This window comes from Ascaphus truei, unplaced genomic scaffold (genome assembly GCF_040206685.1).
Source record: "Ascaphus truei isolate aAscTru1 unplaced genomic scaffold, aAscTru1.hap1 HAP1_SCAFFOLD_3089, whole genome shotgun sequence".
Lineage (NCBI taxonomy): Eukaryota > Metazoa > Chordata > Amphibia > Anura > Ascaphidae > Ascaphus > Ascaphus truei.
Genome location: NW_027456059.1, coordinates 1,700 through 25,013, shown reverse-complemented (window position 1 = coordinate 25,013; position 23,314 = coordinate 1,700). Strand labels below are relative to the sequence as shown.

General features: G+C 53.3%; 1 protein-coding gene across 1 annotated transcript; it reads left to right on the top strand.

Annotated features, from left to right (window-relative positions):
• The first annotated feature begins 1,204 nt into the window (after positions 1-1,204).
• On the top strand, positions 1,205-23,081 carry LOC142483219 (uncharacterized). The gene is made up of 5 exons (XM_075583280.1): positions 1,205-1,320; positions 4,530-4,693; positions 6,233-6,335; positions 21,168-21,314; positions 22,925-23,081. Exons 1-5 carry the CDS (start codon positions 1,257-1,259, stop codon positions 23,071-23,073), a joined length of 627 nt encoding a protein of 208 aa, XP_075439395.1. The 5' UTR covers positions 1,205-1,256; the 3' UTR covers positions 23,074-23,081.
• Positions 23,082-23,314: the final 233 nt, after the last annotated feature.

The following is a 23,314-nucleotide window of genomic DNA, read 5'->3' as shown; positions in this document are numbered from 1 at the left end:
CAAGGCCGGCCTCACCCCTAGTAAATATAAAACCACACAGCAAGCATAGGTAACACATGCACCAAATTGCCTAATACATGCTGATGTCAAATACATATATTATATACATACACCGTAAATGCAGTTGGTATAATCAAGGCAAACCAGGCGCAGTACCAAAAAGAGACTGTTAGTATGGGATCAACAATGGTTAACAGTTCACATCAGTTACCATAGTCCATGAGACCATCCATGCCACACTGATAGTAAAATGTCCAAAGGGTAAAGATCTTCCAATTGAGGGGTCCCTCCCCCTACATATCCTCTTTTTCTTCGCTATACATCTTTTTACTCTCTCCCTTTTCCTACGGGATACTGTTCTTATGTTATGTTTGTATATATATAATGCAGAGGTATGCGTTGCAGGGCTTTGGGTAACAAAGAGGGTAACAGCGCTGTGTGTTCCAGAGCAAACTGTTACTAGCACAAAATGATACCAGGCGACTTAAAATATGTGACATCATCAACAAAACGTTCCCTGAATCGTTACGGGGGCCACCTGACGAAGGGAATATCCACGAAACGTTGTGTTTTTTATCTGCAAAATAAAGAACATAGAAGACCATGTTTGTTTGGCTACAGTATAATCCGAGTGCGCCCGAATCTCTTCCATTACTATCGCCGTCCTCCGCTAATTCCCAAACTGGCTGATTAATCGCGCGTTACTCTCCAGACAGGACGCTGGAATAGAGCTCACATTCCCAAATCTAAGCGTGTCCCCGGCTAGCGTGCGATCTCAGTTTATGGCATTTCATGCAACGTAGCGTGGCAGTGTGCGGTGTGGCAGTGCGTGGCGTGGCAGAGCGGGACGTGGGAGAGGCACAACTACGGAATCCTTAAATAGACACCATTTGTGATTATTTATTTTTCGGGTTTCACACGTTCTGATGTTCATGTAATTATCAGATCTCTGTACCCCTCATTGTACCCCGCTGGGGAATATGTTGGTGCTCTACAAATAAACGATAATAACTTATTTTCCTGTGGTTTAGAAAGTGTATTTTAATATTGCACAAAAACTAGATTGTAAGCTGGTTGTTGCGGTGGTTTGCACGCTCATTGTCACTAACCCTGCAGTGTCCCCCGTGTACGTTTCAGTGGGTGGCTGTGAGATGGTATATATTAGATGTAATATAACATATATCCCGCTGTCTCTGTAGGGGCAGGACTGTTCCACGCCGTGTCCTACAGGCACCTATGGGGCTGACTGCTTGTCAATGTGTAACTGCAGGAACAGCGCTGCCTGCTCCCCCGTGGATGGGTCCTGTGCGTGTAGAGAAGGTAACAAAGCTATTCCTAAAACTGATCTCACTTTGGGGTTCTCCAGAACAGGTCGCCCCGGTGCGGTGGGAGGTCCTGGGACATCTAATAATGATACATTTAGAAAGGAAAGGTATACAGGGATATACCTAATAAGTAAACATGGGAAGGATGTTGATCCAGGGAATAATCAGATTGCCAATATTTGGAGTCACGAGGAAATGTATTTCCCCCTTATGAGATATCATTAGATGATATGACACTGGGGTTTTTTGTTTGCCTTCCTCTGGATCAATATGGTGTAATATAGGATAAGTATCTGTTGTTTAAATGTAGCATCGGTTGAACTTGATGCACATACAGTATGTAAGTCTGTAACATTAGCAGCTAAAAACGCACAGCGCTCCAGCTATTACTCTGCGCGAGCTCCCGTTACCCGCTCCTCTTACTCATAACTGGGAGCTGGATCCAATACTCCACCAGGCCGACCAGGCTTCCCTGGCAGGGTCGGGCTTAGGCTTTGGGGGGCCCAAGGCGGCACGCGGGCAGCGGGGCCCCCTCTGTACAAAAAGTTAAGGGGACTTACCTTCACAGGCGATCCTCCTCCGGCAGCGTCGCGGTGTCATGACGTCATGGTGTTGTATGATGTCAGTCACCATGGCATCGCGTGCTACAGGAGGTGGCCCGCTCTGCAAAAGGTAAGACCTCTCACAAACGAACAGAGACACACACACACACAGAGAGAGAAACACAGAGACACACACACACACACACACAGAAACACACAGCCACACACACAAAGAGAAACACAGAGACACACACACAGAGACACACACACACAGAGACACACACACACACACACAGACACACAGAGACACACACACACACACACACACACACACACACACACACACAGAGAAACACACACACAGAGAGAGAAACACAGAGACACACACACACACACACACACAGAAACACACAGCCACACACACAAAGAGAAACACAGAGACACACACACAGAGACACACACACACAGAGACACACACACACACAGAGACACACACACACACACACACAGACACACAGAGACACACACACACACACACACACACACACACAGAGAAACACACACACAGAGAGAGAAACACAGAGACACACACACAAACACAAAGAGACACACAGACAGACAGACACACACACAGAGAAACACACAGACACACACTCACACACACAGAGACACACACACACAAACACACAGAGGCACACACACACACACACACACAGAAACACACAGACACCCACCCACCCACACACACAGACAGACAGACACACACACAGACACACACCCACACACACACACACACACGGAGAAACACACGCAGAGAGAGACACACACAGAGAAACACACAGCCACACACACACACAGACACACAGAGACAGAGGCACACACACACACAGAAACACACGCAGAGACACACACACAGAGACAAAGGCACATACACACAGAGAAACACACGCAGAGACAGACACACACAGACACAGAAACACACAGAGACAGACACACACAGACAGGCAGACACACACACAGAGGCACACACAGAGGCACACACAGAGGCGCACACACACACACACACACACAGAAACACACACACACAGACAGACACACACACACAGACAGACAAACACATACACAGAGACACACGGACAGACAGACAGACACACACAGAGACAGACACACAGACACACACACACACACACACAGAGGCACACACAGACAGACAGACGCACACAGACAGACAAACACATACACAGAGACACACACGGACAGACACACACACACGGAGACAGACACACACAGAGTCACACCTCTCTCTGCTGGTCGGGGGCCCCGTGTTTCTTCCTCTCCCTCCTGTCTGTGCCGGGATCCAACTTCCGCCGACCAGAGCGGGGAGCTGGAGAAATGGGGGCCCGCACCCCCTCCTCCGGGCGGGTGGGGGCCCGCACTCCCTCCTCCGGGCGGGTGGGGGCCCGTGCTCCCTCCTCCGGGCTGGTGGGGGCCCGCATTCCCTCCTCCGGGCGGGTGGGGGCCCGCACTCCCTCCTCCGGGCGGGTGGGGGCCCGCACTCCCTCCTCCGGGCGGGTGGGGGCCCGCACTCCCTCCTCCGGGCGGGTGGGGGCCCGCACTCCCTCCTCTGGGCGGGTGGGGGCCCACACTCCCTCCTCCGGGCGGGTGGGGGCCCGCACTCCCTCCTCCGGGCGGGTGGGGGCCCGCACTCCCTCCTCCGGGCGGGTGGGGGCCCGCACTCCCTCCTCCGGGCGGGTGGGGGCCCGCACTCCCTCCTCCGGGTGGGTGGGATCCCGCACTCCCTCCTCCGGGCGGGTGGGGGCCCGCACTCCCTCCTCCGGGCGGGTGGGGGCCCGCACTCCCTCCTCCGGGTGGGTGGGATCCCGCACTCCCTCCTCCGGGCGGGTGGGGGCCCGCACTCCCTCCTCCGGGTGGGTGGGATCCCGCATTCCCTCCTCCGGGCGGGTGGGGGCCCACACTCCCTCCTCCGGGCGGGTGGGGGCCCGAGGCCACGACCTTGCCCTAGGGCCGGCCTGGATATCAAACAGGCTTCTATTATTTCACTCAACATCAAGTAGAAAATGGTGCAGTGCGTCAAAGCAAACTTCCCTTCACCCCTTTCGGAGTGTTCCACGGAGCGGTGCGTTTCACGGAGCGGTGCGTTTCACGGAGCGGTGCGTTCCACGGAGAGACGCGTTCTACGGAGCGGTGCGTTCCACGGAGCGGTGCGTTCCACGGAGCGGCGTGTTCCACGGAGCGACACGTTCCACGGAGCGACACGTTCTACGGAGCGGTGCGTTCCACGGAGCGGTGCGTTCCACGGAGCGACGCGCTCCACGGAGCGACGCGTTCCACGGAGCGGTGCGTTCCACGGAGCGACGCGTTCCACGGAGCGGCACGTTCCACGGAGCGCCGCGTTTCACGGAGCACCGCTTTCCAGAGAGCGACGCGTTCCACGGAGCAACGCGTTCCACGGAGCGGCGCGTTCCACGGAGCGGCGCGTTTCACGGAGCGACGCGTTCCACAGAGCGACGCGTTCCACGGAGCGGTGTGGTTTAGCAGTCAGACAATAAACCCGATATATGACGTGTGCAGAGATCGCTGCTATAAAGGGATGATAGTCAGGTTGCTGGGACTGGTTTAACACTGTCCTGTCTCTCTGTAGGCTGGCAGGGGACGGACTGCTCCATTCCCTGTTCCAGTGGCACCTGGGGCCTGAGCTGCAACCGTAGCTGTCACTGCACTAATGACGCGTCATGCAGCCCCATGGATGGCTCCTGCACGTGTGCCCCGGGCTGGGCAGGGGACACCTGTGAGCAGACGTGCCCGGTAAGCACAGGACGCGCGTTCCCTCTGGCTGCGCTCTGCTTCGTTAATGCGCCTGCTGCCAGGCGGGCCTCTGACAGTGAATGGGTTAATAACGGCTCAAATGTGGACCTAAAGCCAGGGGTGGGCAACTCCAGTCCTCAAGGGCCACCAAACAGGGCAGGTTCTCAGGATATCCCTGCTTCAGCACAGGTGGCTCAATCAGTCTCTGCTTCAGCACAGGTGCAGCACAGTCTTCGACTGAGCCACTGATTGAGCCACCTGTGCTGAAGCAGAGACTGATTGAGCCACCTGTGCTGAAGCAGGGACTGATTGAGCCACCTGTGCTGAAGCAGGGATATCCTGAAAACCTGACCTGTTGGTGGCCCTTGAGAACCGACATTGCCCACCCCTGCCCAAAATGGTTTAACTCCCAAATTCCACAGCGCGCGCCTTTTTATTAGCCTCTAATTGAGAGAACAGGCAAGAACGCCGCAACGATTCCAACGCTGCCGGGACCAGAGCTGGATTAGAAGGCTTTCCCTTTGGCGGCCATATTTAAGAGTCCCTGCAAAATAAAATCATTATCGGGCATATGCATCAAGGGGGAAATGGTGCAATTCTGGGACATAAACGTTGATCCTGTTTAAATAAAACCTTTTTTTCCTATATCTATTGGTCCTGAATTCTGCATTTGTATACATGCAGTCCTCGTTTTACAACGCTTCGCTTTACAACGAATGGCTTATCCAACGCTATGCAATGCATACCTATATTCATTTTTACAACGCCAAAATGGCTTATCCAACGCTCTTACGACGCTTTGCAACGTTGTGTATGTGTGTGTATATATACACACATTCACATAAACAACGTTGCAACGCGTCGTAAGAGCGTAGATATATAATATTATACTATATAATTATATATTATACTATATAATATATTATTTATTATGTTATATTATATATATAATACAGTATATACACTATATAATTTATGTGTGTGCTGCATAACTTATTGCCTGCATAAAATATTTGGTGTATTTTAGTGTTAAAAATGCCTTCAGAAACGGAACCGTTCATTTAAACAGTGTTCCTGTGGGAAAACGTGTTTCGCTTTACAACGTTTCGCTTTACAACGCCATTTTGAGTAACGCATTGTGTCGGATAACCGAGGACTGCCTGTATAGGATTTCCTTTGGGTGAATGCTGCCAGCGTTGCCCATTGAGTACTTTTCTGTATACTATAGAAATATAAGTAATAATATTCCTTACAATGGGGTTTTCTTTGCTACATATAGGGGGGGGGGAGGGAGGAGGGGCAGAATTTATTCATCTGCTCCTTTTATTTATTTTGAAGATTATTATATTTGGAAAGTTCTCACCCTTTGTGTTCAGAGTACATCCAGGATATGTCTTTGATCACAGGGTCTGTGTTGCTATTTCATTTAACAGAATTGGGCGCTTCTTTTTTTTTTAACCCTTTGCTCTGTGTTTCTGGCCTGCACAGCACCGAGCGCACGGCCAGCGGCCCTGCTGATTGTGTGCTTCTCTCTTCCAGGATGGGACATACAGTCTGGACTGTGCTCAACGCTGTGAGTGCAGCCACGCAGAGGGGTGTGACTCAGTGAGTGGACACTGCCACTGCCTGGCAGGGTGGACAGGTATGTGGAAGGGGTCAGCCGGGGATTGACCATTTAGCTGCCAGCCAATATAGACCAGCTGCCTGAATTCTGCACCAATTACAGTATATTCCGTTTACGTATCGCATAGCGGCGCGCGAATCAAACTCCGCGTGGCCAAAATATCACGCCACCCGCTCGTTTCATTATTACTGATTAAAATGGTAACATGTAAATACCGATCCAGTGTGTAGTGTAGTGTACAGTGAGTGCAGTGTGCTATGCAGTGTGTAGTGCAGTGTACAGTGAGTGCCGTGTGCTATGCAGTGTGTAGTGTAGTGTACAGTGAGTGCAGTGTGCTATGCAGTGTGTAGTGCAGTGTATAGTGAGTGCAGTGTGCTATGCAGTGTGTGGTGCAGTGTACAGTGAGTGCAGTGTGCTATGCAGTGTGTAGTGCAGTGTACAGTGAGTGCAGTGTGCTATGCAGTGTGTAGTGTAGTGTACAGTGAGTGCCGTGTGCTATGCAGTGTGTAGTGTAGTGTACAGTGAGTGCCGTGTGCTATGCAGTGTGTAGTGTAGTGTACAGTGAGTGCTGTGTGCTATGCAGTGTGTAGTGTAGTGTACAGTGAGTGCCATGTGCTATGCAGTATACAGTGTAGTGTGCTTTGCAGTGTTCAGTGTTGTGTGCTTTGCAGTGTTCAGTGCAGTGTGCTATGCCGTGTACAGTGCGGTGTGCTTTGCAGCATGCAGTGCGGTGTGCTTTGCAGTGTGCAGTGTGCTTTGCAGTGTGTAGTGCAGTGTACAGTGAGTGCCGTGTGCTATGCAGTATACAGTGTAGTGTGCTTTGCAGTGTTCAGTGCAGTGTGCTTTGGAGTGTGCAGTGTACAGTGCAGTGTGCTTTGCTGTGTATAGTACAGTGTGCTATGCAGGGTGCAGTGTGCTATGTAGAGTACAGTGCAGTGTGCTATGTAGGGTACAGTGCAGTGTGCTATGTAGGGTACAGTGCAGTGTGCTATGTAGAGTACAGTGCAGTGTGCTATGCAGGGTGCAGTGTGCTATGCAGGGTGCAGTGTGCTATGTAGGGTACAGTGCAGTGTGCTATGCAGGGTGCAGTGTGCTATGTAGGGTACAGTGTAGTGTGCTATGTAGGGTGCAGTGCAGTGTGCTATTCAGGGTGCAGTGTGTTATGTAGGGTACAGTGCAGTGTGCTATGTAGGGTACAGTGCAGTGTGCTATGTAGGGTACAGTGCAGTGTGCTATGCAGGGTACAGTGCAGTGTGCTATGTAGGGTACAGTGCAGTGTGCTATGCAGGGTGCAGTGTAGTGTGCTATATAGGGTACAGTGCAGTGTGCTATGCAGGGTGCAGTGTGCTATATAGGGTACAGTGCTGTGTGCTATATAGGGTACAGTGCAGTGTGCTATGCAGGGTGCAGTGCAGTGTGCTATGCAGGGTGCAGTGTGCTATGCAGGGTGCAGTGTGCTATGTAGGGTACAGTGCAGTGTGCTATGTAGGGTACAGTGCAGTGTGCTATGCAGGGTGCAGTGCTATGTAGGGTACAGTGCAGTGTGCTATGCAGGGTGCAGTGTGCTATGTAGGGTACAGTGTAGTGTGCTATGTAGGGTGCAGTGCAGTGTGCTATGCAGGGTACAGTGCAGTGTGCTATGTAGGGTACAGTGCAGTGTGCTATGCAGGGTACAGTGCAGTGTGCTATGTAGGGTACAGTGTAGTGTGCTATGCAGGGTGCAGTGTGCTATATAGGGTACAGTGCAGTGTGCTATATAGGGTACAGTGCAGTGTGCTATGCAGGGTGCAGTGTGCTATATAGGGTACAGTGCTGTGTGCTATATAGGGTACAGTGCAGTGTGCTATGCAGGGTGCAGTGTGCTATGTAGGGTACAGTGCAGTGTGCTATGCAGGGTGCAGTGTGCTATGTAGGGTACAGTGCAGTGTGCTATGTAGGGTGCAGTGCAGTGTGCTATGCAGGGTGCAGTGTGCTATGCAGGGTGCAGTGTGCTATGTAGGGTACAGTGCAGTGTGCTATGTAGGGTACAGTGCAGTGTGCTATGCAGGGTACAGTGCAGTGTGCTATGCAGGGTACAGTGCAGTGTGCTATGTAGGGTACAGTGCAGTGTGCTATGTAGGGTACAGTGTGCAATATAGGGTACAGTGCAGTGTGCTATATAGGGTACAGTGCAGTGTGCTGTACAGGGTGCAGTGTGCTATATAGGGTACAGTGCAGTGTGCTATGTAGGGTACAGTGTAGTGTGCTATGCAGGGTACAGTGCAGTGTGCTATGCAGGGTACAGTGCAGTGTGCTATGTAGGGTACAGTGCAGTGTGCTATGCAGGGTGCAGTGTGCAATATAGGGTACAGTGCAGTGTGCTATATAGGGTACAGTGCAGTGTGCTGTACAGGGTGCAGTGTGCTATATAGGGTACAGTGCAGTGTGCTATGTAGGGTACAGTGCAGTGTGCTATGTAGGGTGCAGTGCAGTGTGCTATGTAGGGTGTAGTGCAGTGTGCTATGTAGGGTGCAGTGCAGGGTGCTATGCAGGGTGCAGTGTGCTATGTAGGGTACAGTGCAGTGTGCTATGCAGGGTGCAGTGCAGTGTGCTATGCAGGGTGCAGTGCAGGGTGCTATGCAGGGTGCAGTGTGCAAAGCTATAGTTTTCAGGCCCCTTTGGCGCGGATCAGACTTATTTGAGCCACGGAATGTGTATAAATGTGTGTATAATTACTGATGCTTCCTTTGGCGTGTCACGTGGCTGGCGCAGGAGACGCACTGCGGGCTGTGTTTGTGCCACACGTGGCCGTGTCTATTTGCTTCACATAATCAGCGCGGCGCGCGGCCGGGGGGCTGAGCGGCGCTGTGCGGTAAATGAAATAGATATTATCAGCTTAACAAACACACAGCTCTCCGCATGGCCCGGCTGCTCGGTACTGATTGGTGTGGCAGCCAGAGGCAGGAGGCATGTGTGCAAGAGAGATTACCGGGCGCATGTACGATAGAGGGAGGGGGGTATGCAGGTGTCTGCGCTGCTCCTGCCTGGTATATAGAGAGGAGGGGAGACTGCGTTACTGCTGCCCGCGCTGCTCCTGTCTCTGGTATATAGGGAGGTGGGGAGACTGCGTTACTGCTGCCCGCGCTGCTCCTGTCTCTGGTATATAGAGAGGAGGGGAGACTGCGTTACTGCTGCCCGCGCTGCTCCTGTCTCTGGTATATAGAGAGGAGGGGAGACTGCGTTACTGCTGCCCGCGCTGCTCCTGCCTCTGGTATATAGGGAGGAGGGGAGACTGCGTTACTGCTGCCCGCGCTGCTCCTGTCTCTGGTATATAGGGAGGTGGGGAGACTGCGTTACTGCTGCCCGCGCTGCTCCTGTCTCTGGTATATAGAGAGGAGGGGAGACTGCGTTACTGCTGCCCGCGCTGCTCCTGTCTCTGGTATATAGAGAGGAGGGGAGACTGCGTTACTGCTGCCCGCGCTGCTCCTGTCTCTGGTATATAGAGAGGAGGGGAGACTGCGTTACTGCTGCCCGCGCTGCTCCTGTCTCTGGTATATAGGGAGGTGGGGAGACTGCGTTACTGCTGCCCGCGCTGCTCCTGTCTCTGGTATATAGAGAGGAGGGGAGACTGCGTTACTGCTGCCCGCGCTGCTCCTGCCTCTGGTATATAGAGAGGACGGGAGACTGCGTTACTGCTGCCCGCGCTGCTCCTGCCTGGTATATAGAGAGGAGGGGAGACTGCGTTACTGCTGCCCGCGCTGCTCCTGCCTGGTATATAGAGAGGAGGGGAGACTGCGTTACTGCTGCCCGCGCTGCTCCTGCCTCTGGTATATAGGGAGGAGGGGAGACTGCGTTACTGCTGCCCGCGCTGCTCCTGTCTCTGGTATATAGGGAGGAGGGGAGACTGCGTTACTGCTGCCCGCGCTGCTCCTGTCTCTGGTATATAGGGAGGAGGGGAGACTGCGTTACTGCTGCCCGCGCTGCTCCTGTCTCTGGTATATAGGGAGGAGGGGAGACTGCGTTACTGCTGCCCGCGCTGCTCCTGTCTCTGGTATATAGGGAGGAGGGGAGACTGCGTTACTGCTGCTCGTGCTGCTCCTGTCTCTGGTATATAGGGAGGAGGGGAGACTGCGTTACTGCTGCCCGCGCTGCTCCTGTCTCTGGTATATAGGGAGGAGGGGAGACTGCGTTACTGCTGCCTGCGCTGCTCCTGTCTCTGGTATATAGAGAGGAGGGGAGACTGCGTTACTGCTGCCCGCGCTGCTCCTGTCTCTGGTATATAGAGGAGGGGAGACTGCGTTACTGCTGCCCGTGCTGCTCCTGTCTCTGGTATATAGAGAGGAGGGGAGACTGCGTTACTGCTGCCCGCGCTGCTCCTGTCTCTGGTATATAGGGAGGAGGGGAGACTGCGTTACTGCTGCCCGCGCTGCTCCTGCCTCTGGTATATAGAGAGGAGGGGAGACTGCGTTACTGCTGCCCGCGCTGCTCCTGCCTCTGGTATATAGAGAGGAGGGGAGACTGCGTTACTGCTGCCCGCGCTGCTCCTGTCTCTGGTATATAGAGAGGAGGGGAGACTGCGTTACTGCTGCCCGCGCTGCTCCTGTCTCTGGTATATAGAGAGGAGGGGAGACTGCGTTACTGCTGCCCGCGCTGCTCCTGTCTCTGGTATATAGAGAGGAGGGGAGACTGCGTTACTGCTGCCCGCGCTGCTCCTGTCTCTGCTATATAGGGAGGAGGGGAGACTGCGTTACTGCTGCCCGCGCTGCTCCCGTCTCTGGTATATAGAGAGGAGGGGAGACTGCGTTACCGCTGCCCGCGCTGCTCCTGTCTCTGGTATATAGAGAGGAGGGGAGACTGCGTTACTGCTGCCCGCGCTGCTCCTGTCTCTGGTATATAGAGAGGAGGGGAGACTGCGTTACTGCTGCCCGCGCTGCTCCTGCCTCTGGTATATAGGGAGGAGGGGAGACTGCGTTACTGCTGCCCGCGCTGCTCCTGTCTCTGGTATATAGAGAGGAGGGGAGACTGCGTTACTGCTGCCCGCGCTGCTCCTGTCTCTGGTATATAGAGAGGAGGGGAGACTGCGTTACTGCTGCCCGCGCTGCTCCTGTCTCTGGTATATAGAGAGGAGGGGAGACTGCGTTACTGCTGCCCGCGCTGCTCCTGTCTCTGGTATATAGGGAGGAGGGGAGACTGCGTTACTGCTGCCCGCGCTGCTCCTGTCTCTGGTATATAGAGAGGAGGGGAGACTGCGTTACTGCTGCCCGCGCTGCTCCTGACTCTGGTATATAGAGAGGAGGGGAGACTGCGTTACTGCTGCCCGTGCTGCTCCTGTCTCTGGTATATAGAGAGGAGGGGAGACTGCGTTACTGCTGCCCGCGCTGCTCCCGTCTCTGGTATATAGAGAGGAGGGGAGACTGCGTTACTGCTGCCCGCGCTGCTCCTGTCTCTGGTATATAGGGAGGTGGGGAGACTGCGTTACTGCTGCCCGCGCTGCTCCTGTCTCTGGTATATAGAGAGGAGGGGAGACTGCGTTACTGCTGCCCGCGCTGCTCCTGTCTCTGGTATATAGAGAGGAGGGGAGACTGCGTTACTGCTGCCCGCGCTGCTCCTGTCTCTGGTATATAGAGAGGAGGGGAGACTGCGTTACTGCTGCCCGCGCTGCTCCTGTCTCTGCTATATAGAGAGGTGGGGAGACTGCGTTACTGCTGCCCGCGCTGCTCCTGTCTCTGCTATATAGAGAGGTGGGGAGACTGCGTTACTGCTGCCCGCGCTGCTCCTGTCTCTGGTATATAGAGAGGAGGGGAGACTGCGTTACTGCTGCCCGCGCTGCTCCTGTCTCTGGTATATAGAGAGGAGGGGAGACTGCGTTACTGCTGCCCGCGCTGCTCCTGTCTCTGGTATATAGAGAGGAGGGGAGACTGCGTTACCGCTGCCCGCGCTGCTCCTGCCTCTGGTATATAGAGAGGAGGGGAGACTGCGTTACTGCTGCCCGCGCTGCTCCTGTCTCTGGTATATAGGGAGGAGGGGAGACTGCGTTACTGCTGCCCGCGCTGCTCCTGTCTCTGGTATATAGAGAGGAGGGGAGACTGCGTTACTGCTGCCCGCGCTGCTCCTGTCTCTGGTATATAGAGAGGAGGGGAGACTGCGTTACTGCTGCCCGCGCTGCTCCTGTCTCTGGTATATAGGGAGGAGGGGAGACTGCGTTACTGCTGCCCGCGCTGCTCCTGTCTCTGGTATATAGGGAGGAGGGGAGACTGCGTTACTGCTGCCCGCGCTGCTCCTGTCTCTGCTATATAGGGAGGAGGGGAGACTGCGTTACTGCTGCCCGTGCTGCTCCTGTCTCTGGTATATAGAGAGGAGGGGAGACTGCGTTACTGCTGCCCGCGCTGCTCCTGTCTCTGGTATATAGAGAGGAGGGGAGACTGCGTTACTGCTGCCCGCGCTGCTCCTGTCTCTGGTATATAGAGAGGAGGGGAGACTGCGTTACTGCTGCCCGCGCTGCTCCTGTCTCTGGTATATAGAGAGGAGGGGAGACTGCGTTACTGCTGCCCGCGCTGCTCCTGTCTCTGGTATATAGAGAGGAGGGGAGACTGCGTTACTGCTGCCCGCGCTGCTCCTGTCTCTGCTATATAGGGAGGAGGGGAGACTGCGTTACTGCTGCCCGCGCTGCTCCCGTCTCTGGTATATAGAGAGGAGGGGAGACTGCGTTACCGCTGCCCGCGCTGCTCCCGTCTCTGGTATATAGAGAGGAGGGGAGACTGCGTTACCGCTGCCCGCGCTGCTCCTGTCTCTGGTATATAGAGAGGAGGGGAGACTGCGTTACTGCTGCCCGTGCTGCTCCTGTCTCTGCTATATAGAGAGGAGGGGAGACTGCGTTACTGCTGCCCGCGCTGCTCCTGCCTCTGGTATATAGGGAGGAGGGGAGACTGCGTTACTGCTGCCCGCGCTGCTCCTGTCTCTGGTATATAGAGAGGAGGGGAGACTGCGTTACTGCTGCCCGCGCTGCTCCTGACTCTGGTATATAGAGAGGAGGGGAGACTGCGTTACTGCTGCCCGTGCTGCTCCTGTCTCTGGTATATAGAGAGGAGGGGAGACTGCGTTACTGCTGCCCGCGCTGCTCCCGTCTCTGGTATATAGAGAGGAGGGGAGACTGCGTTACTGCTGCCCGCGTTGCTCCCGTCTCTGGTATATAGAGAGGAGGGGAGACTGCGTTACTGCTGCCCGCGCTGCTCCTGTCTCTGGTATATAGAGAGGAGGGGAGACTGCGTTACTGCTGCCCGCGCTGCTCCTGTCTCTGGTATATAGGGAGGTGGGGAGACTGCGTTACTGCTGCCCGCGCTGCTCCTGTCTCTGGTATATAGAGAGGAGGGGAGACTGCGTTACTGCTGCCCGCGCTGCTCCTGTCTCTGGTATATAGAGAGGAGGGGAGACTGCGTTACTGCTGCCCGCGCTGCTCCTGTCTCTGGTATATAGAGAGGAGGGGAGACTGCGTTACTGCTGCCCGCGCTGCTCCTGTCTCTGCTATATAGAGAGGTGGGGAGACTGCGTTACTGCTGCCCGCGCTGCTCCTGTCTCTGGTATATAGAGAGGAGGGGAGACTGCGTTACTGCTGCCCGCGCTGCTCCTGTCTCTGGTATATAGAGAGGAGGGGAGACTGCGTTACTGCTGCCCGCGCTGCTCCTGTCTCTGGTATATAGAGAGGAGGGGAGACTGCGTTACCGCTGCCCGCGCTGCTCCTGCCTCTGGTATATAGAGAGGAGGGGAGACTGCGTTACCGCTGCCCGCGCTGCTCCTGTCTCTGGTATATAGAGAGGAGGGGAGACTGCGTTACCGCTGCCCGCGCTGCTCCTGTCTCTGGTATATAGAGAGGAGGGGAGACTGCGTTACTGCTGCCCGCGCTGCTCCTGTCTCTGGTATATAGAGAGGAGGGGAGACTGCGTTACTGCTGCCCGCGCTGCTCCTGTCTCTGGTATATAGGGAGGAGGGGAGACTGCGTTACTGCTGCCCGCGCTGCTCCTGTCTCTGCTATATAGGGAGGAGGGGAGACTGCGTTACTGCTGCCCGTGCTGCTCCTGTCTCTGGTATATAGAGAGGAGGGGAGACTGCGTTACTGCTGCCCGCGCTGCTCCTGTCTCTGGTATATAGAGAGGAGGGGAGACTGCGTTACTGCTGCCCGCGCTGCTCCTGTCTCTGGTATATAGAGAGGAGGGGAGACTGCGTTACTGCTGCCCGCGCTGCTCCTGTCTCTGGTATATAGAGAGGAGGGGAGACTGCGTTACTGCTGCCCGCGCTGCTCCTGTCTCTGGTATATAGAGAGGAGGGGAGACTGCGTTACTGCTGCCCGCGCTGCTCCTGTCTCTGCTATATAGGGAGGAGGGGAGACTGCGTTACTGCTGCCGCGCTGCTCCTGTCTCTGGTATATAGGGAGGAGGGGAGACTGCGTTACTGCTGCCCGCGCTGCTCCTGTCTCTGGTATATAGAGAGGAGGGGAGACTGCGTTACTGCTGCCCGCGCTGCTCCTGTCTCTGGTATATAGAGAGGAGGGGAGACTGCGTTACTGCTGCCGCGCTGCTCCTGTCTCTGGTATATAGAGAGGAGGGGAGACTGCGTAACTGCTGCCCGCGCTGCTCCTGTCTGGTATATAGAGAGGAGGGGAGACTGCGTTACCGCTGCCCGCGCTGCTCCTGTTTCAGTGGTTCAGCCTGGCAGAGATGCCCTGCCACTGTGTACATGGTGGGTTGGCAGGGCTGTGTGCGTGGCACTGTGTGAGTTATGTAGGGGGAGGAGGGCACTGCTGCCACTTCTGTGCTTTTCCTTTACACGTGGGGCTCCGCACGTGGCACTGTATGTGTCGCTGATGATAGATTCACTAAACTCTGTTAAACTTGAGTTAATATCGCAATCGGTCCAATAAATAGAACTCGCGGTTTTATCTCCTAAATATCACTTTAATCGCTAACATCTCCATCTGCCGCAAATCTCCGCCATATTAACAGGCGGAAAAAAAGTCAAAAATTGCGATATGTAATGTGGTCATTTAACACTAGTTTAAAATTGAGTTCAAATGATGTTTCTCTCCTGCCTCAGGGGGTTTGTAATAACTAAGAAACCCCTACATCAGAAAAAGCAACACACCTTCAAAAGTCCTGAAATCCAACTTTTCATCCTCATTAACTCTTTCTTCTGACTTTATATCTCGCTGCAGGAAAGCCTGCGTATAGTAACTCATTCGGATTCTTTTTACATTGAGGTTGTAGTTACATATGTTTGCAGGCGTACGATAAGCTTGCCCACCCCCCACAATGTCACCCAGATCAGGCATAGGGTTGACGCAGGGGGTCCCCAGAGCCGAACCCCTTTCATTTCAATTCTGGGGGCTCCCTGCTTCCAGAGATACAGACCTTCGTATGGGGACGCCGGGAGCAGCTCCGGCTGGGGTTAAACGTTTAAAGCTCCCGTGTCATGCGGGCCAATGGGAAGCCGGACCTGATGACATCACCGCGTCTCATTGGCCCGCAGTGCGTGAGAGCTCCTTAACTCTGCCATTACGTGAACCCCTGCTAGCCCAGCGGAGCAGCTACCGGCATCTTCTATGGAGGTAAGTATCTCCGGAAGAAGGGGTCCGGGAACTGAAATGAATGGGGTTCAGCTCCCAGAACCGCTCCAGCGGGCTCCGGAAATCGCCAGCTTGGACGGCTGCTTTAAGAGAGACGCCGGAGAAATGTATCTCCGGGCGCATGGTACAAAGTATCGTTCTGATGGGCAGGATACATGTGTAACAGGGCGGATTGTTCTGGAATTGCCAGGTTAGGGGTAGGTTGGGTAGCCGCTACTCTACATAAAGATGCTGCCACTCTCGCCACCTCCCGAGACCGTGACATGGCAGAGGGGTGACGGCGGCCGGTGCTGATAAGACCCCTCTGTGCCGCGCAGCCGGGGTGGAAGCGCCCGGTCACATCAGCGCTGTCACTCACGCGGTGAGCGGCGTCCTGTATGCCCTGCGGCTCCATTAATGCAGGAACACAGATAATCCCCATCCCCGCAGGGACGAGATCCGCGCGCTTAAAGACACAGCCGCCTCCTTTACAGCGCTGATCAACTGGTTTCACTTCAGTGCAAACGCTCGAAACCTTTTATACGATGAAGCTGTCAAGGAGAGTCACAGGGGACTGGAGATAGCAGCTAATTATATCAGGTGGAAGGGCCCCGTCTATATGTCTGTGTGTGCCTATATCTCTCTTTTCTATAGACCTGCCTGTCTCCCTCTGTCTGGGACTCTCACTAAATGTCTTAATTATCTTCGCTTCCATCTGTCTTTTCTTCCTGTGGCTTCAGTATCGACCCAAGTGATGTGTAAATGTGCACAGCGCCAGCCAACGGTAATATTTGCTCCTGTGGCACCGACCACGGAGGCGGGGGCTGTACGTAGAATTTTGTAGTCTCCGTTAGCTCCTTTCCCGTGGAGCTTACAATCTAATGTTGGTGCCTGAGGCACAAAGAGGTAAAGGGACTTGCTCAAGGTCACAAGGAGTTGGCACTGGTTTTTAAACTGGGTTTAACAGCTTCAAAGGGCCGCCAACAGGTCAGGTTTTAAGGATATCCCTTCTTCAACTTAGCCACTGATTGAGCCACCTGTGCTGAAGCAGGGATATCCTTTAAAAACTGACCTGTTGGTGGTCTTTGAGGACTGGAGTGGCCCACCCCTTGTGTACACTGACAGCACTCGGCAAAAGTACACCATCAGTCTTGTCTTGTCACACAGACAGTGTACGCAGCGCTGTATCCGGTAGAATTTTACAGGCGCTGTGAGCCTGCTGCCGTGTGCACGTGGAGATAAAGGCGTCTACCCAAGGTCACAGGGAAACTGTATTATACCGAGATGCTGAAAAGTCCGGGGCGCTGATAGAGCGCTCAGGCACTGCAGGATTAAGGCTACCCTCGGATTATCCCCTCCGTGATTGGATGTTCGCTTTGGTTTCCGCTCTCTGGGATGAAAGATAAGTCTCCGGGACGTCGGCTTTCATTTTTTTTCACCAGACTTCATTTGGCCCGAGCTGATAAGGACCTCGCATCTGTCTGCGTGCGCAGAAATCCTCGCGCCATCGGGAGAACTTTGAAATGTACGACCCCGCAGACATAGCGCCGCTCCCCTGGCAGAGATAAGGTTAACACAACTTTAGCGAGGCGTAGATCCCTTATCCACTGGTTTTATTGGGGTATTAGGCGACGGTGACCAGTCCGTGAGAGACGTTCTGTAATAACCCTATCCTCATATGTGTACATCCTCACTTACTATGTTTAATCTGGTTCTTGTTTGAGGTTATCAAGTCAGACTTAAACCAGGGGGGCGCAACTCCAGCCCGTCAAAGACTGAGCCTCTGATTGAGCCACCTGTGCTGAAGCAGGGATATCCTGAAAACCTGACCTGTTGGGGGGTCTTGAGGACTGGAGTTGAGCCCCCCTTTCTTACACCAAGATCCCCAGATATCTCCCGATCTGTGAACTACAGACCACCATTGTTCGTCCCTGCGGCGGTCTCTTTTCTGCCACTGTCCCATAGAAACAGAGAAATTTACAGCTCAAGAGAACCACAAGACCCCTCCTCGTCTGCCCATTCCCTTATCAGCGGAGAAACCCTGCGGAAGATGATGATGACGATGATGAGTTCATTTGGCATCCTAAATATTTAGGATACCTTGAGTCTGTCCCAAGGGATTTTTGAGGCCACTTGCTGCATTAGCCTCCACCCGCCTTTGCTGGGAGGCTGTCCCTTTAATTACACATGTTTGCCCTGAAGACATACTTCCTCACATCCCACACCCCCCCCACAACCCCCCCACCCCACAAACCCCCCACGCTCCTGGCATTCTGCGTCTGTCCCTCTGCTCTTTCTCGTGGGCACTGCCCGCTGCCTCTGTCCCCCGCACTCCTTCCTGTGTGCGCTGTGATACACTGTTACCCAGAGATTCTCAACTCCAGTCCTCAAACCACCCCCCACAACAGGTCAGGTTTTCAGATTCAGCACAGGTAGCTCAATCACTGGGCCAGACGGAGCCACTAATTGTGCCATCTGTGCTGAAGCAGGGACTGATTGAGCCACCTGTGCTGAAGCATGGATTCTTTGAGCCACCTGTTCTTAAAGTGGGCTATCCTTTAAACCTGACCTGTTGTGGGAGGGGGGGTCTTGAGGTCTGGACTTGAGCACCCCTGCTGTAACCACATCTACAAATCCTACCACCACGTGTAGATCAGGAAGCAGTGACGCGGTCTCAGGGTGATCACCATTTCTCAGCAGAGTGCAGACGAGAGCCCGCAGCGCTGAAAGGGTGGCGTTTTTTCCCAGGCGCTCCCTAAATTCTCCGGCTCTGCAATATTTCTGCATTAACTCACGAGGTTCGCACACAGTCAGCAGGTAATGAAAGCGCGGGGCGCAGCTCCCGGAGTCGGGGTAATGATTTTCACTCACTCGCGCTAATCCTTAAAGTTTACGCTGCTGTGCAGATTGAAGCCTCAGTAATTACAATGCGGTACCTGCACTGTTCCGATGGGGGGGTGTACGCATCTCCTGAGCAACCCGCTAATCCACTGGCAGCCGGAGGTCGGCCCCCCCTGTGTTTATCCCATTATGCAGAGGCGCGTGGGCCTGCGAGATAAAACCAGGAGAAGCCGCAGCAGATGGGGGGGGGGGGGGGAGGGGACGGGGGGGAGTGGGGGGACACTGGAGCAGTGCGAGGCGGGTAAAAGAGGGGGGTGCATTTCACCGTTCCCTTTCCTATGAACATCATGTTAATACCAAAACTCTGCTCCAATTACCTGGCTCACACCACCATCCATTCCCACATGTATCCAGCAATCGTCAGAACTCGTTAGTATGCAGTAAGGACGCACGTGCTGGAATTCCCTACCACGCACCATCAGCCTCTCCCCCAGCTTTCAGACATTCAAAAACGCTCTAAAATCTCGCCCTTTTAAGGAAGCCTATCTGGCACACCCCCTAACCTCCACACCCCCAAACCCTAATGGGACCAGCTGAGCGTCTGGCCCAATCTCCATGTTATCCAACACCCCCTAACCTCCACACCCCCAAACCTTAATGGGACCAGCTGAGCGTCTGGGCCAATCTCCATGTTATCCAACACCCCCTAACCTCCACACCCCCAAACCCTAATGGGACCAGCTGAGCGTCTGGGCCAATCTCCATGTTATCTAACACCCCCTAACCTCCACACCCCCAAACCCTAATGGGACCAGCTGAGCGTCTGGGCCAATCTCCATGTTATCTAACACCCCCTAACCTCCACACCCCCAAACCCTAATGGGACCAGCTGGCTGTGGCTGGACCACACTCCATCCTGATGCATGCTCCGTCCCACAATGAGCAGCTACTTTTCCTTTTGTTTCAAGTTTGCCCCTTTTTTCCCCTAGAGTGTAAGCTCTTAGGATCATTACCTTGTGTATCTGTTTGTCCTCGTTTGGTTTGTCATTCTGTTTATGTAATATACATACCTCTGTACCCCCATTGTCCTTCGCCGTGGAGTATGTGGGCGCTATACAAATAATATATATATATACTTAATTAAGTTATGGTGGGTAAAAAAACGACAAAAACCCTCCACAGCAAAGCATATAGCAAATGGAAATATTACTGTATGCTCATCTGCATGTCTTAGGCAGGTCTGCAACCCCGCCTTTCACCATTATCACCCAGCACACAGTACTTCCACTGCAGCAAGGGATTCTGGGACATGACATGCAAATGAGCACACAGTGTCACCTTTTGCTTCAAAACAATTTTTAACATGGTTCCCTATAGGCTTAAGCTTGCTGCATGTTCACAGCTTTGAGCACAGCCGGGGTTAAGATGCATAGCCAGTAAACCCACCCACAGACAGCCGTTTCAACCTTAATGGGTCTCATCAGTGTGGGGTTTGTTAACTGGCTATGCAATGAAGCAATGAGGATGGGGTTTACCATACTTAGTAAAGTTATGGTGAGTAAAAAAAAGTGACAAAAACCCTCCACAGCAAAGCATATAGCAAATGGAAATATTACTGTATGCTCATCTGCATGTCTTAGACAGGTCTGCAACCCCGCCTTTCCCCATTATCACCCAGCATACAGCACTTCCACTGCAGCAAGGGATTCTGGGACATGACATGCAAATGGAAACATTGCTTCATTGCATAGCCAGTTAACCAACCCCACACTGATGAGACCCATTGAGGTGGAAACGACTGTCTGTGGGTGGGTTTTCTGGCTATGCATCTTAACCCTGACTGTGCTCAAAGCTGTGACCATGCAGCAAGCTTAAGCCTATAGGGGACCTACCAGCTGATAGTTTGTGTTTCTACCTGCTGTGACACCCGGGACCCTGGGAGATCCCGGGGTTTCTAACATATTAAGGATCCCCTGTGCCAAGCAGTTCGGAAATTACTCACTGCCTTAGAACCCATCACTAGGGGGGCCGGACGGCTCCTCCAAAAATACTGGACACAATCGGGAAAGGTGTGACTCGCTCGAGACACACACCCCTCTCTCCGCTCCATGCTGTTTCCTCCTCTACGTTGGCCCCACCCCCAGGCTCCTGACACCTCCTGATTGGCTGCATTACCCAACAGCAGCCAATCAGTCAGGTCTCCGGGCCCCGGTGATGCCCCCGCCACGGGCCCCGGTGATGCCCCCGCCACGGGCCCCGGTGATGCCCCCGCCACGGGCCCCGGTGATGCCTCCGCTATGGGTCAGGTCTGGGCCCCGGTGATTCCCCCGCTCCAGATCCCGGTGATGCCCCTTTTCCAGGTCAGGTCTCCGGGCCCCAGTGATGCCCCCGCTCCGAGCCCCGGGGATGAGCAGATGTTGTCTGTCTCTTTGCAGGTATTCATTGTGATAACGTGTGTGTGCCGGGACGCTGGGGACCCAACTGCTCCATGTCCTGTCACTGCGAGAATGGGGGGTCCTGCCGACCAGAGGACGGGACCTGCGAGTGCGCCCCGGGGTACAGGGGAGCCCTGTGCCAGAGAAGTAAGGAGCCCCCCCCAATCTCTCCGCTCTCACACGTTCAGCAGCGTGTCACACGCATTACACACACGTTCAGCAGCGTGTCACACGCATTACACACACGTTCAGCAGCGTGTCACACGCATTACACACACGTTCAGCAGCGTGTGACACGCATTACACACACGTTCAGCAGCGTGTCACACGCATTACACACACGTTCAGCAGTGTGTCACACGCATCACACACGTTCAGCAGCGTGTCACACGCATTACACACACATTCAGCAGCGTGTCACATGCATTACACATGTTCAGCAGCGTGTCACACGAATTACACACACGTTCTGCAGCGTGTCACACGCATTACACACATGTTCAGCAGCGTGTCACACGCATTACACACATTTTCAGCAGCGTCACACGTATTACACACATTTAGCAGCGTGTCACATACATTATACACACGTTTAGCAGCGTGTCACATACATTACACACACGTTTAGCAGCGTGTCACACGCATTACACACAACCTCATTTTCATCTCATTGGGGACAGAAACCCAAATCTCACTGGTTTGGGAAATTGGAAGTTGATAGATCTGCTAAATCCTCCTGCAGGTAAATCCAGGATGTTTGGATAAACATTATTTCTGCAAGGACTTGTGAGCAGCATAATAATGCGCAAAGTGATAATAACATGCAGAGTAATAATAACACGCAGAGTAATAATAACATGCAGAGTAATACAATAACATGCAAAGTAATAATAACATGCAGAGTAATAATAACATGCAGAGTACTACAATAACACGCAGGGTAATACAATAACACGCAGATAGTCCTAATAGCACACAAAGTAATACAATAACATGCAGCGTTATAATAACACACATTTAATACAATAACACGCAAAGTAATAAAATAACACGCAGAGTAATAACACGCAAAGTAATACAATAACACGCAGAGTAATAACACGCAAAGTAATACAATAACACGCAGAGTAATAACACGCAAAGTAATACAATAACACGCCGGGTTCTTATAACAAGCAAAGTAATACAATAACATGCAAACTAATAACACGCAGAGTAATAACACGCAGAGTAATGCAATAACACGCAGAGTAATAACACGCAGAATAATAACACGCAGATTAATAACACGCAGATTAATAACACGAAGAGCAATAACACGAAGAGCAATAACACGCAGAGTAATAACACGCAGAGTAATAACACGCAGAGTAATAACACGCAGAGTAATAACACGCAGAGTAATAACACGCAGAGTAATAACACGCAGATTAATAACACGAAGAGCAATAACACGCAGAGTAATAACACGCAGAGTAATAACACGCAGAGTAATAACACGCAGAATAATAACACGCAGATTAATAACACGCAGAGTAATAACACGCAGAGTAATAACACGCAGAGTAATAACACGCAGAGTAATAACACGCAGAGTAATGCGCTTCACGCCACGCGGCCTGTATGTTTATGATGTAATAACGCGGTGCCGTGTGTATCAGCCCATGTCACATGTTGCTGTGTATGGCGCACCAGAGGTGGCTGCACATGTCTGCCTGCCCCTCATTGCAGTATCCCTTCTGTGTGTCCCCCTGCAGTTTGCTCTCCTGGATTCTTCGGGCACCGCTGCAGCCAGGCGTGTCCCATGTGTGTGCACAGCAACGGGCCGTGTCACCATGTCACCGGTCACTGTGACTGCCTGCCAGGATTTTTTGGGCCGCTCTGTAACCAAGGTAACCTCATATAAGGACCCCTTACCCCCGGGACATGATAAGCCTGCCATTAACAGGAGGGCCCTTTAACCTCTGACCTGGAAGGACGAGGTCATATGTGAACCCGTAAAGTAGGGGGCGGAGGGGAAGCATTTCACCTTCACTGAAAGAGTAGTGCATGCATGGAACCCCCTCCCGACAGCTGTTTAATAAAGGCAGGTATGCTTGGGATAGGCACAGTGCTAGAAGGAGCATCTAAATGAACACAGTTCTGTC

What these genes read in the sequence shown, in the direction of transcription:
- LOC142483219 (XM_075583280.1), top strand. Translation starts at nt 1,257, where the DNA reads ATGTGTAACTGCAGGAACAGCGCTGCCTGCTCCCCCGTGGATGGGTCC. An exon ending in GTCCTGTGCGTGTAGAGAAG is followed by an intron (nt 1,321 to 4,529) that starts GTAACAAAGCTA and finishes GTCTCTCTGTAG; the next exon opens with GCTGGCAGGGGACGGACTGC. An exon ending in CTGCCTGGCAGGGTGGACAG is followed by an intron (nt 6,336 to 21,167) that starts GTATGTGGAAGG and finishes GTCTCTTTGCAG; the next exon opens with GTATTCATTGTGATAACGTG.